We start from the raw sequence: 15,145 nt of genomic DNA, 5'->3' as shown, positions 1-15,145 counted from the left end.
TTATGTTTTTTTCCGTAAATGAATGCCCTTACTTCATCCTGCAAGAGTGTCACACAAAAGTAGTGAAATAAAATGGGAACGGTTTTGGGACATACAAGGTTTCCACCCGACAGCAACGATATCTGTACAGGAGCACGGCACAGGTGCTCCCTTTGCAAGGAACGCTGGGATTGTAGAGAAGCAGTGGTGGAAAGAGTACTCACATTTCTTACTTGAGTAAAAGTATCAATACGGCAATGTAGAAATACTCTGTTAAAGTTAAATAAAAAATGTACTTGAGTAAAAAGCACAAAAGTATTGGCACCAAAATGTACTTTTAAAGTGCCAAAAGTAGAAAGTACTCATTATACAGAATGTCCCATTTCACAAGTTTTCAAATGTATGAAAAATCTTTTGAAAATAGCAGATCTACAAGCTCACATCGCCACGCATTGTCGTGATGAGTAAATGTACTTAGTTACTGTACACCACTGGAGAGGGATAGAGGGATGGCACTGTGTCAGCTGCCTCTGTGTTTATGCCTCCAGCGTAAAGCTTGCTCGGTAGTTGCACTGATGAGGGTGAACACACACACACACACACACACACACACACACACACACACACACACACACACACACACACACACACACACACACACACACACACACACACACACACACACACACACACACTGATGTGATAATGTCCACAAGCGTGAACTTACGTCAGACATGTACATACTGTAGTGTGCATGCATGACTCAATAACAGTAAAGTGCACGGCTATCATAGTTGCCTGCAGACAAGCTCACACGATACGGTCTACTCTTCTACTCCCTTCCACATGACTCCAAACAACCGCTCTATAACGTTAACCCAATTCCTTAAGGCATTAATGGAGGAAGGGAGGGGTTACATCTTTACTTGCATTTTATTTCACTGTCATTGCTTAACATTAGTAAGGCGCATTTGGGGCTTAGATTCAACACACACACACACACACACACACACACACACACACACACACACACACACACACACACACACACACACACACATATACACACACACACACACACACACACACACACACACACACACACACACACACACACACACACACACACACACACACACACACACTAAATCTATTCATCCCTGCATACGCAGCAAAATCTGGATTAATTTAACGCTGAGAGTGTGAAAATGGACCCGTAGGGGTTTTACTGTGTACGCACATCCACAGTAAAAGCCTCAAAAAAGCCTTAATGTCCATTTGGTTGCATTTGTACACTCTCTGAGTTAAATGAGAACTCAGGATTTTACAGGGTAGTCACACCCTCACTGGAACTCTCAAGCAAGTCTTTTCAGGCACAGTTGACGCTCTGGAAACCAACATGAAAGACTACTTTTCTGAAACAAATGACGCACCTTTGAATGAAAGCACATAATGTCTTTGACATGGGACACTTGATTTGTTTTGTGATGGAAATTACATTTTTACGAAATGTTGCAAGTAAACATTATGGCGTTAGTGCTTGCCACATGCACTAGTGGACTATTTTCTTACTAATTAATTTGACCTACATTTGTCATAGTTTTATCAATCAATTGTACTGGTAAATATGGTCTCAGGTAGCTCCTTTGTTTGTGACTCTATATTGTATGCCTGTTTCTTGTCTGTTTTTATGGTGCCCTAAAGGCCAGAATGCACCAATATCGCAACTCCTTGCAGCAAAACAGTTTTAAGGCCAGTCCACACCAATGCAACTCCTAATTGATAATGATTGCAAGTGGTTGCATTGGTGTGGACTGGTCTTTAATCTAATTGCCCTGATGGATTAATAAAGTGGTATTGTTCTGTCTTTTAATCCCTTATCCCAGGGGTTCCCAATCTTTTTCAGCACGAGACCCAAAAGACATGTCTCCCCGGGACCCAAGCCCCCCCCCCCCTTAAAAAGAAAATGACATTTATTTGTGACATACAAATAAGTCTGCGACCCAAAATGGCTTCCTAAGTTAGGGAAACACTGTCTCATGCTGTGTGTTGTTCCTGTAGGTGGAGAGGACCAAACGTCCCGACCTGGTCTTATTCCTGGTCAAGTACCTCATGATGCTGACCGCCGGCATCCCCTCTGTCTTCTGGGTCGGCAGCAAGAAGACCTGCTTCGAATGGGCCAGCTTCTTCCATGGCAAGCGCCGCCGCAAAGAGTACGTATTAAAAACCATCCTGCATGGACGTTGTGGTTATTATTATTGTACATTGTTGTCAGAAATGTCACACGGCAACGTAACATGTAGCAGATTTCAGTTATCATTGTGATATTGCAATTTATTTTTACCGCCTGTCTGGTATTCCAAGCAGATTAACCTAAGCCCTATATACTTTGTCGTATGACGAATAGCGAAAATAGCGGATCTACAAGCTCGTTTTTGATTAAAATGGTTAAACCATTAAATCCGTGTAAGCATCTGTGTCATTTTAGATTTTTGCGTGGGCTATTCAAAAATAGCAGATATACAAGCTTACAGCACGTCACTTCGTGCCGCGCTGCGAGCTTGAATATCTGCTATTTTTGAACATTTTTGAGTGTGAGAACTACTGATTTAGAACGCATTTGTAGAATCTGCCTCAGGTCTTGATGGGTTAAAATGCTGGTTTACAAATACTGTTGTGACTGCTTCCTGTGTTGAAATGAAAAGGTGGTGTGAACGTTGTGGGACGTCTGCTGTGAGGCTGGTTGACATGGCTCCAGGTTCTGTGTAGTCCTAGTGACCGCAGACCCCTCTCTGCACTCACTCCCACCTCCACCCTCCGTGTATTCAGAGCATTAACTCCCTCTCCCGCCCCTTGCTCCACCCGCTCCTCCTTCCTGTTCTTCCACGCCGCCCCGCGCCCCACCACCTTCCCCCTGTCTCTCACCACCCTCCTGCGTCTCTCCCTGCCCTCCCTCCCTCCGCTCCCCTTCTCCTCCTCCTCCTCCTCCGATTCATGCGTCTGCACCTCCTCCCCCTTTCCGCCTCCTGCCCCTCCCTCCGTTAGCCGGATGGTGAACGAGAGCCGCCAGGTGCTGCGGGAGCCCGACTTCGCCCAGCTGCTGCTGCGGGACCCCAACGCGCCCATCGTGAGGAAGTCGCGGGGCACCTCCACCCAGGGGACGTCCACCCTCGCCTCCTCCACCCACCTGGCCATGCTGGACGAGCCGCCCAGCGGCAGCACCAGCCGCGCCGGCTCTGTCCGCAGCGCCCGCTCCAAGATGAGCAGCTACCACGGCAGCCTCCACCGCTCCCGAGACGGCAGGTAGGGAGCAGCGTGAATGCATGGGGGTGGATGTCATGACGGGTGGGGATACACGATGTGTACTGTAGCGTGTAGCATGGCATTTCTTTTAATGTTTTTTACATTGGACGACATAGTGTAGCATGGCATATTTTTTTAATGTTTTTTACATTGGACGGCATAGTGTAGCATGGCATTTTTTTTTAATGTTTTTTACATTGGACGGCATAGTGTAGCATGGCATTTTTTTTTAATGTTTTTTACATTGGACGGCATAGTGTAGCATGGCATTTTTTTTTAATGTTTTTTACATTGGACGGCATAGTGTAGCATGGCATTTTTTTTTTACATTGGAGGTGTTTTTTTTACATTGGGCACCAGTTTAGTACCACTTACACACCACTCTACCCACTTCATTGTAGTGGAAACCGTTGCTGTGGTGGTCGGTGTGGGGTGGGCCTAGGTAAGTCCATGCATATGGAAAGGAGGCTATAGTGTAGCATAGCATTTAAAAAATATATTTTTTCACATTGGTGGACATAGTGTAGCATGGCATTTTTGTTATGGTTTTAACATTGGACGACATAGTGTAGAATGGCATTGTTTTACGGCTTTTACATTGGACGACATAGTGTAGAATGGCATTGTGGAAGTAATGACAGGTGGGGATACACAATGTGTCTGCATGGAGGTGGATGTGATGACAGGTGGGAAAATCCTATGTGTGTGCACGGGGGTGGATGTGACAACAGTTCAGGACAATTTGATGACAGGTGGGGATACACAATGTGTATGCATGGGGTGGATGTGATGACAGGTGGGGATACTCAATGTGTTTGCATGGATTTGGCTATGAGGGTGGAGGTAGGTGTCTAATAAAGGTCAAATGGCTGAGAATGTGACATCTGTGATGGCTCTATCTGCGTCTATTGGACTCTAAATGGTGATTTATACTTAGTTGTTAAATCAAGGGTAACATGTACTAGGGCATTAACGAATAGTGATTTATGGTATTCGAATTATTCGACCCAAAAGTATTCGAATAGTCGATTATTCGGTTTGATTATAAAAAATAAAAAAATAAAAAAAATAAAAAAAAGTTTTTTTTTTTTTTTTTTTTCAATTACATTGATGACTCGACTCAAGGAATGCGAGTTGACGTCACACCAGAGCTCACAGCTGCGTGTCTGCTCTAGAAAAGCCACTTTTTTTTTCTTTTTTTTTTTTTCGAATAGTGGTTTGATAGTCGAATAGTCGGTTTGATATTCGAATATTCGAATATTCGACTATTCTGTGAATGCCCTAACATGTACTCCTCTTCCTCACAGATACACCGCCTGCAGTTTCCGGGCTGCAGAAGACCGGCTACCCTATGGAAGCATGCCTCGCCTCAACGACCAATCACTGTCCAAAAACTGCAGCACCAACCGCCTGGACAGCCTATCACGACACGGCTCCACCCAGCGACTGGAGAGTCAATCGCGTCACAGCAGCATCAGAGACCTTAGCAACACTGCCCACACCATTCAGAGTGTTCCTGGAAACGGAATCCACAGGGTTCTTGAAGAAGATGGTGCCACGGCCTGAAGTGGAGAAGAACTAGAAAAGCCTCAGTCAGCAAAGAACAGAATGAACAGGTGATGTCAGGGATGGAATGAGACATCCCTTTGGCACATCCACGTAAATCTAATGAGATTGGGTGGATGAATATAAGTTAGTGGAAACGACAGCCTTTTCTCTGTTTTACGACTGAGCTAAGGAATGTGAATGTCCCCATAATAAGCTAGAGGGAAATGGGTTCAAGTGAACGCATACTGACTCTACTATACAAAGTAATATACAAAAGTAGATCAAACTAAAATTGCAGCAAATTTGTTTACAGTTATCTCGTCCTGACAGATCTTTTCAAGATAAGGAGCTATGAGATGAAACATTGCCGGGAATGTTATAATTTGTTCAAAGGTTAGCAGAGCATGAGGCTTAATATACAGCGAGCCAAACCGATGGAACTGCCCGTGTCTTGACGCCTTAAAACGTCCCCCAAGCTTTACTGAAACAAAGGCACTTGGCTTTGTCCAAAAATGATTTAGATAATTCAAGCATATATTTCTCCCTTTGTCTTACAACGGAAGAAAGATCATTTTACTGTGATTCTTTTGGGAACCCTTTGCCCTAGGTTGATACATGGATATATGAACTTGAAGATGACTACAACTACAGTTGTTGGACCTATGCTACTGAGCCGACCAAGAAAAAATTTGACTTAACTCTTATCAAGAGACTACACTTGTGGATTGTCTTTCCTAGTACTGTATGAAAATCTGTATAAAGGATTCTAAATGTGCTCTGAATGAAGGAAAACTGCTTTGAGAACCTTGGACACTTGATGAGCCTTTTCTTATCATCTGTACATTCCAGCACTCAGGGGGGCTTAAACAGGGTATTTCTAAAAGACTTTTGCCATGTCATCACTGAAGGTTGGCATTAGGAAAGAATACATTGTATGTTTCAAATATTTCTCATCTGCAATTATTTGCCTTTGTTAACGACCTGCAAGTGATACATTTAAAGTGAATTTGACTGAAAGATTTATTTTCCACAAATCTTTCAACAGTAAAGCTGTTCGTGGAATATTGAGCAAACATTCTTCCACAAGTTAATGTTTCACACTGGTATCATGACAAGAGTCGAGTCTGTTGAGGTTATCTTTATTAATTGGCTGTTTTCGTTGCACTTGATATGATTCCAGTTGGCCAATATGTGTATTTATCCATGCCAGAAGGGAAAGCGGCATTTTAAGTTTGGACTGGTTTCTTGACCATTTTTTAATTCAAGGGCTGTCTTGGAAAATAACTCCTGCCTTACAAATGAAATAAGATAGCCTGCGTTTTTCGCCCCTTGAATTCATGTAGACTTGTCAATAGTTTGTCCCTCTTTACAAAAGTGTATCCTTACTTGTAGATAAAACGTTAGCCCTAAGTTTTTTCTAGTGGCATATGTGGATAGATGAAGAACATTTGAACCTTTGTGGGTGTGAAATTTGTGAAATTTGTAATAAAGTTTTCTGAAAACATGGCAAATGGGTTAGAGAAATACATAACCACACAGATGCTGAGCTCATATTCGTAACAGTTCTCCATTTTATTGAAATGTTCATGGGAGTCCTGACGAGTTCTCCAAGGGACTGATCCCGAGTTCATAGGTCCCCCCTAATCCTACACTGTAAAATCCTGAGTGTTAATTTAACATGAGTTGCATTTGCACACTCTCCGAGTAACAAATGGATAATTTGAAACTGGATTATACTGTCTCTTTTCACATTTATAGAACACTCAGTGACTGGAACTTTGTTAGTGAGTGACCCACAGCCATGAATGTCATAAGAACTTATTCACTTATTCAGCTGGAACAGGGGTAAAGTTCCTGCCTACCACCGTGAAGACAAAGTGTGCTAAGCCTTTGTGGTTCATCTTGCTTAGCCAGGTGTTAACACAACCTCAGACAAGAGATAATTCAGCAAGAGAGAGAGGGATGGGGAGAGCGAGAGAGAGCCTTCAGAATTTCCCCCATGCAATAACATGCAAGTAAGTATTATGTCAGTAGTATCATGGTAAGTATCATTACAGTATCATGTCAGTATGACGACAGATTGAAGACGCAAGACATTACATTACATTACAGTCATTTAGCAGACGCTTTTATCCAAAGCGACTTACAATAAGTGTATTCAACATAGGTAGGGAACGAAAACTACTAATCACCAGAAGTCTTTAGTGCATTTTCTGCAAAAACAAGCAACCAAGAGTATACCTAGCGCTAAGGTAAAAGTGCAATATATCAGCTACCTATTTCCTTAAACAGATGAGACAAAATAGCTAAATCAAATGAGCATGAGCTAAAACAAATAAGTGTATCGACTAAACAAGATCCAATAAACAATCCAATAATCCAATAAACAATACAGCAATAGAAAACAAGCGTTCGTACAACTAGTTAACAACAAGTAGGTCAGGCAGAGAGGAAGGGTAGTGTTTCCTGAAGAGGTGGGTTTTCAGTCTGCGGCGAAATATGGGCAGTGACTCTGCTGTCCTAACATCAGTGGGAAGTTCATTCCACCACTGTGGGGCCAGAACAGAAAAGAGTCGTGACCGTGTGGATCGGCCAGAAGGACCCTTGAGTGACGAGGCAATCAGTCGCCCCGAGGTGGCAGACCGAAGTGGTCGGGCAGGGGTGTAGGCATCGACCATAGCCCGGAGGTAGGAAGGAGCTGTTCCTTTCACTGCCCTATAGGCTAGCACCAGGGTTTTGAACTGGATGCGAGCCGCTACGGGGAGCCAGTGTAGAGAGCGGAGAAGGATGGTTGTGTGGGAGAACTTGGGGCGGTTGAACACCAGACGAGCCGCAGCTTTCTGAACAAGCTCCAGGGGTTTGATGGCGGATGCCGGAGCACCAGCAAGGAGGGAGTTGCAGTAGTCCAGGCGGGAGATGACGAGAGCCTGGATGAGCACCTGGGCTGCCTTCTCCGTGAGGAAGGGGCGAATCCTCCTGATGTTGTAGAGCAGGAATCTGCAGGACCTCGTCACTGATGCGATGTTTGCCGAGAACGTCAGTTGATCGTCCAGGGTCACACCCAGATTCTTTGCAGTCCGAGTTGAGGTCACCACAGCATTATCAATGGTGATGGCCATGTCTCGATGCGGACAGCCCTTCCCCGGGAGGAACATCAGCTCGGTCTTGTCCAGGTTGAGCTTCAGGTGGTTTGTCGACATCCACTCCGAGATGTCAGCCAGACAAGCAGCAATGCGTGTCTCCACCTGGGTATCAGAGGGGGGGAATGAGAGGATTAGTTGGGTGTCATCGGCATAGCAGTGGTAGGAAAAGCCATGGGAGTGGATGACAGCACCCAGAGATGTAGTGTAGAGAGAGAAAAGAAGAGGACCCAGAACCGAGCCTTGGGGAACCCCAGTTGTGAGCCTGTGTGGTTCTGACACAGACCCTCTCAGCATCACCTGGTATGAGCGACCCGTCAGGTAGGATGCAAACAGGGAGAGTGCAGAGCCTGAGACACCCATCCCCTCGAGGGTGGAGAGGAGGATCTGATGGTTCACCGTGTCGAACGCTGCAGACAGGTCCAGGAGTATCAGAACGGAGGAGAGAGAGTTCGACTATGCAGATACGGGAAGTAAACCAGAGATGGTGTGTCTTGCCAAATTATGTTGCGCGAGTCTTGTTTTTTTTCAAAGAAAAGTACCAAGTACCAAAGTAGAAATGATTTAATGACATCTTTTCAACATTTAAGGTTGATCCACCATCAATCTTCAACCTTAACCAAAAATCGACGTTGATTTAACAACTTTTGCTATCTGGGGTGGTACTTTTTCAAAGTTAAAATACAAAACAAAGTAAAAGCACCAGGAGTTACCTACATTGAGATACTGTAGTGGTCTGAAGATCAGACTTTCATAGCAGAGGTTCCATGTTCGAATCCCAGTCCTCCTACAGTTCATTGCTGGATTACTTTGACATTTTCCATGCTAAAATACAAATGAACAACTCAAAAGCACTAGAAGACACCTGCTGAAAGGTTGCTGGACAATATATAGAGGATGAAATGCATCATTTATTAAATAGTATAAAGGTGATATCAAATACACATATATACAAAATATGAGAGACATGACGCTTTATTAGCAAGACAGTCTTTTATTATATTATTCCTCATTTTGCTGGTTTCCCCTGAAACCCCTTTACTGTTACAGAGTAGAACTGCCTTAGAATCTCTGCTGATGATGTCACAGGTAGTTAATAGCAATCATATCTTAGATTTATTGAATTTAGAGGGGGTGGGGGGGATTCTACCATTTCGTAATTCATGGTCAGTAACCCATCCTATTAGCGTTTTGCGACGACGTCGTATCGACGTTGTAAAAGACGTGTCTTTTCAACAGATATCTCTTTACCCCACTGGGCACACACAATACAACGCCCATACGCCGTGCATACGCCGTCCATACGACGTCCGAGTCAGACCTCAGTCAGCAGCTGTTTTGCAAAAAATACCTTGAAACGACGTCGACTCGGACGGCTTATGGACGGCGTATGCACGGCGTTTGGGCGTTGTTGTATGTGTGCCCAGTGGGTAGAGACGTTTGTTGAAAAGACACACGTCTTTGTGCAACTTCAATTATGTTTTTTTGATTGCATTTTAAGTTTTAGATAGCTTTTCCCAACCCCGTAGCCTAAGTGAACGGTGAACACCAGTGATATTGTAAGTTTATTAAGTGGAATTCATAATTGTCAATTATTGTTTCCCCCTTCCCATAAATGTAAGGCAAGTTTTAGATTCATCACGCACAAACCTTACATTTCCCCACCAACACAGAAAGAATGCTATCAGTAATTTATCTACATATATATGTATATACACAATACAAATATGCTATGAATAATTATGTTGTCAGTGCCAAGCCCTGCATTGACTTTTTTCAGCCAGCAGGTGTCGCGGCAACAACATGAAACCAAAATACTTGATAGTCACGTGACTTTTTGCCTTTTGTAGTCAAATGTATTTATATATAAAAAATAATAATAATAATACCAGCTAATGCCTGGTTGACATCCTTATGTTTTTAACTCTATGGTTGACATAATCATTTTGGGAGTTGAAAGTGTGACTTCTGCTTGATAGGTGGCTGCTCTATCCATAGCTCAGTTGGAAGAGCTCTTGACTTCAAACTGCAAGATCATGGGATCGAATCCCAGCACAGGAACCTTGGCATCTGAGCAATCTGGCTTCCACAGGTCTACTATCTTTTTTCGCCTTTATCATAAAGGTTGCTGGACAATATATAGAGGATGAAATGCATAATTTATTAAATAATATAAAGGTAATAACAAATACATTGTAAAAAATGAGAGACATGACTCTTTATTAGCAAGACAGTCTTTTATTATATTATTCCTCATTTTGCTGGTTTCCCCTGAAACCCCTTTACTGTTACAGAATACAACTACCTTAGAATCTCTGCTAATGATGTGGCCATAGCTGAATGGTTAAAGAGCCTGCCTTGCAAGCCAGACTATCCAAGTTCGATCCCAGGCCTCAGCATTGTTTCAAAGTGTCCTCAAAACAAGACAAATAAGACACTCAAAGAATAGCTCACTTGAAAAATACTTATTTTCTATCAATTACACACTCCATGAAGCCTTGAATTTATGGAGATTTTTTTGTTTTTGACACATTCCTGAGCACAGACTCAGACATATTGGTTGGATGCATGGCGCATATAATAGGCTATTGTATTGTAGATTAGTAGGCGATAATTCCAATATTCACTATACACTCCTCATGTTTAAGCCTAACTGAATTAAATATTTATGGACTTGTATATAAATTGTATATATTTTTGGACGACTTGTGCATTTAATTTGTCGGCAATACTTTGCCACACTTTCTCCCTGGATCCATTTATTGCGGCCGTGTTTCCTTTCTTGCTTATTATACATTTTACTTCCTCGTATGATTCCGGGGAGACATCAAACCATCTTTTGGGTCTTGAGTCAAGACCCCGGCTCCCGGGGAGACATCAAATTTCTGCCGTCTTGATTCTTGGGACTCAAGACCCAAAAGAGAAATTTGATGTCTCCCCGGGAGCCGGGACCCAAGCCTCAAGACTCTTGAGCAAAAAAGTTTGTGAACCACTGCCATTTAGAACAGTGGTTTTCAACCTTTTTATGCCAAGGACCCCTAAATTGATATACATTTGGCCGCGGACCCCCATCTGAAAATGTTTTGTGCCAGGGACCCCCAGAAGCAAAGATTTGAGTTAAAAATGTTCACTTTAAAAATGTATATATATTTCAAAGATATGCACACATTTTCAAGATTTTTCAAAAATAGCAGATCTACAAGCTCATAGCGCGGCACTCGGTGCCACGCTATGAGCTTGTAGTTCCTGGGAACGCCACTGTTCCATGAGCTGCTGCAGTGCTGCTGTTCAGCCACAGAAGAACGCCGCTCTGGTTTTGGGCTCCATGATTGGTCAAGTTCAAGGATCGACTTTCATGGTCTTTTATAGGAATACGTGAAGCCTGGCTTTACCATCCTGGCTCGACACAGCCTGGCTTGACAAGGTCTAGCTCGACAAAGTCGCTCCTTTTCAGCCTGGCTTGGCGTTCATGGAACGGAATAAACCAGGCTGTACGCACCAGACTTTGTCAAACCTGGATTTGACTTAAATCCAGGCTTATTTAATTCTCCTTTCACTTAAATCCAGGCTTATTTAATTCTCCTTTCGTGTAATAGGCCCCAGGAGGCCACTGCTTGGCTTAAGGACTTTGCATTAGCTAAATAAGTATCATGGTGACTGGTCAGTATCATGGTAAGTCTCATGTCAGTATCATGGACACTATCATGTAAGTATCATGGTCAGTATCATGGCCAGCATGACCACAGATTGAAGTCTAATCTGTACAAAAGTAGATTTCTTATGTTGTTTTAATTAAATAATTACAATCAATGAAACGTTTGTATTTACTCCCCTGTAAAATTCCAGGGGAGAAAATGGCACTTAAAATTGCAATTCCAAGCCCTCGTTATGCCCACATGAAGATGATGCTGGGCTCTCTGATTATTTTCTGAAACACTCAAATGTCCTCCAAAATACTCAATTAGTTCAGTACAAAACTGTGAAAAACCAGGATCATCATGGTTTAGAGACAGCGAGTTCAGACCTAACTTTTCCACAGTAAGGTCATTGTATTTGACCCCTTAGTACAGCCTGAATTATATTCAGCTCAGCTCACCAGCCTCTGCTAGGCAGATTTACAGACAGAAAGACTTATGTATACTTAAGACAGTATACAAACAGCCTCATTATCTCTGCCAGGCTGGGAAGGCCAGAGGTGGAGATGATGTTGTCACCCCTAGCCATTTGTGTGTGTGTGTGTGTGTGTGTGTGTGTGTGTGTGTGTGTGTGTGTGTGCGTGCGTGCGTGTACACAAAATATTGTGCACTCTGCCAGTAAGCCAAGGAATTAAAGCCAAATCGTCTCTGTCCGAAAACAGCATGCTGTGTAGTATGCAGTATGTTAGTATCATAGTATGTGGTTTCCGACACAACCCTGGTCTTCTTGCACAATATACAAAATGGCTCCTTGAATGGTTGTTACACCACCTTGTCCTTGACAATTCAGTTAGTTGATGCGACTGACATTATCCCCCAAATTAATTATTCAGAGCTTTTGTGGTCCATTTCTTTCAATGACTATTACATTGTTCTAATGTAATCATGCCCAACTAGTTCATAGTGTTTTTAATCAAGTTGAATTGTTTGGTTACACACTCACTGGTAAGCAGGTTTCTGAACTGGTCCACAGCCCTCCTCTGAGACACAGATGAGTAGGCAAAAATGGTACTGAGCATTAGTGAGGACCAATTATATGAAGATAGGTTGAAAGGGGACCGTTTTGAAAAAGGTGCCCCCCCACAGCTCCTGTCAGGGGTCCTGCAGTGACATGGCAGTGTCCAGTATCAAACCCAGCACATAGCGATTCACATGTGAGCACTCTAACCAACTGAGCTACCCAGCGACACAGCATGCTACTTATGGTTCAGACCGTACTGGATTTGGTAATGGATTTAGTGAGAAAGAAGGAATATAACCAAGCAAATGTAACTATCGTTTCAGGGAAACTTCTAAAGAGTTGTACTTTTGGTTAAAGGTTGGGGTAGGTGATAAACTGCTCACAAAATGTAAGGAAACTTGAATTTAGGCCATTATATCTTCCCTTTAATAATACCAATCAGTAAGGCGTTTTATATCATTTTAATGGTTGATTCTTCACCTTTACAACGAGGTACAGCTTCTAAACATCGGGAATTCATGGAATGAGCAACACAGGAAAATGTGTGGGTAGCGCCGAACAAAAATGTGCCAAAATGGCCTGTTAGACTTTTCTGGTGGAATTCACTCTCGTTTTGTCACTGTTCATTTGGTATTCACCTTTGTTGCTTGGAGCATTTAAGATTGCACTCTCCCACAGTACTAAGGACAAAATAAGGATAAGAAAAAGAAACATGTTGGCCATACACTTCACTCATTTTACACTCAGTTTCAGGGTCCTCAGTGTGGCAAGAGTGAATAACCGGTCTTCCTGGGGTGTTGTCTTTGGGGCGCCCACTTTTGGGTCGGTCTTTGACTTCACCAGTCTCACGGAACTTAGTCCTAAGTTTGGATATGGTACCAGGACTGACACCAAATGATGCTGCCACTCTGAATGCTGGAACACCAGCCTCAAGTTGCCCTATTGCACGGGCCCGATCCTGAAGGGACAAACGTGGCATCTTTCCACCAGTTTTGCTTTTTGGAGAATCCACAAACCCAACAACCTGCAGAAATCATGCTCGGGTGCTAATTTTAATTAGGCACACACCTGTGACTGGCACACACCTGAAGCCCATTGAATGTCATGAATGTCACGATATTGAATGTCAGCAGAAAAGTCTAACAGGCCATTTTGGCACGGCGCTACCCACACGTTTGCCTGTGTTGCTCATTCCATGAATGCCCGATGCTTACAAGCTGTACCTCGTTGTAAAGGTGACTAATCACCGATAAAAATGATATATAACATTTTACTAATTGGTATTAGTAAAGGGGAGATATAGTGGCCCAAATTCAAGTTTCCTTACATTTTGTGTATTTGTTGTTAAAATAAGTGTTAAAGGGATATTTCAGTTTCAAAAAAACGTTTGGTCATTTTATCGTCTACTCAGGCCTTTGTGAATCCCCCATACAGTTTTTAAGTTGCTCGATTCAGTATTTAGAAATTTGATATTCATTTTATCAGACACGCCACCTTCCTATACAAATCCATTGTAACTTCAAACTCCATTTTAACCATGTTAAATTCATCGAAAACACCCGTCCTTGGTTCTGGTGACTCACCCTGCCCTACTAATGCGTGAGGGGGCCGTGTTTTTCCGATTTTTTTTTTCATTTATTGTATTTTATTTTTTTATTGTATTTTATTTTTTTCATTTTCCAAAAGAAATATTAAAAATAAATGAAAAAAGTAATTGAAAAAACACGGCCCCCTCGCGTATTAGGGGGGCGGTATGAGTCACCAGAACCAAGGACGGGTGTTTTTGATGAATCTAACATGGTTAAAATGGAGTTTGAAGTTACAATGGGTTTGTATAGGAAGGGGGCGTTGATAAAATGAATATCAAATATCTAAATACTGAATCGAGCAACTTAAAAACTGTCTGGGGGGCTCACAAAGGCCTGAGTAGACAATAAAATGATCAAAAGTTTTTTTGAAAGTGAAATATCCCTTTAAATAGCTCTAGTACACATTGCTATAGCGTGTTTGTTCAGTAACAGGTTCAGCTCTTTGGTAAACTGAAAATGCCTTTTCACGTCGGGATACCAATTTCTTCCAATCAGGAGAGAGACCTCAGGATACAGATTTAACAAGTGAAATTAGCAGTTTAATTTAAACCCTGTACTTGGTTGACCGGAGTTCCTCAGGGCTCTATACTCGTGACTTTTCCGTTTTCGCTCTACTTTAAAGTATCTTCACCGAAAACCGATCTACAGTATAAGGTTGCAACGCGTTGCAAGCTTGTAGATCTGCTATTTTCTGCGAAAGTTTCACGCAGAATATGTACGTTGGGGTTAAGTGGTCAAACATGTCAGTGTTCATTTAACATTTAAGAGTGTAGCAATGTAACTAACCAAGGGTCCATTTGGCTACATTTATTCACTCAAGAGTCACAAAAGAAACACTTTTTTTGGCCATTGAATTAGACCAGACATGAGAAACAGTTCAACTTTTGTGAATTAAGTTTTCTGAAAACAACCACACAAAAGACACTGAGC

At 42.5% G+C, this 15,145-nt stretch overlaps 1 protein-coding gene across 1 annotated transcript in view; it reads left to right on the top strand.

The window, feature by feature from the left end:
• The window catches only part of LOC308103279 (frizzled-3-like), a 31,005-nt gene extending 24,716 nt beyond the window's left edge, over positions 1-6,289 (top strand). The window contains exons 7-9 of the mRNA XM_080453197.1: positions 2,041-2,192; positions 3,025-3,282; positions 4,590-6,289. Coding sequence (XP_080309323.1) covers positions 2,041-2,192; positions 3,025-3,282; positions 4,590-4,848 — 669 coding nt within the window. The 3' untranslated portion in view covers positions 4,849-6,289. The remainder of the gene's footprint in view (positions 1-2,040; positions 2,193-3,024; positions 3,283-4,589) is intronic.
• The last annotated feature ends 8,856 nt before the right edge of the window (positions 6,290-15,145 follow it).

Source organism: Gymnoscopelus braueri (genome assembly GCF_963280865.1).
Source record: "Gymnoscopelus braueri genome assembly, chromosome: 16".
Taxonomy (NCBI): domain Eukaryota; kingdom Metazoa; phylum Chordata; class Actinopteri; order Myctophiformes; family Myctophidae; genus Gymnoscopelus; species Gymnoscopelus braueri.
Note: the sequence above shows the minus strand (reverse complement) of the source record. Positions and strands in the feature narration are given on the sequence as shown.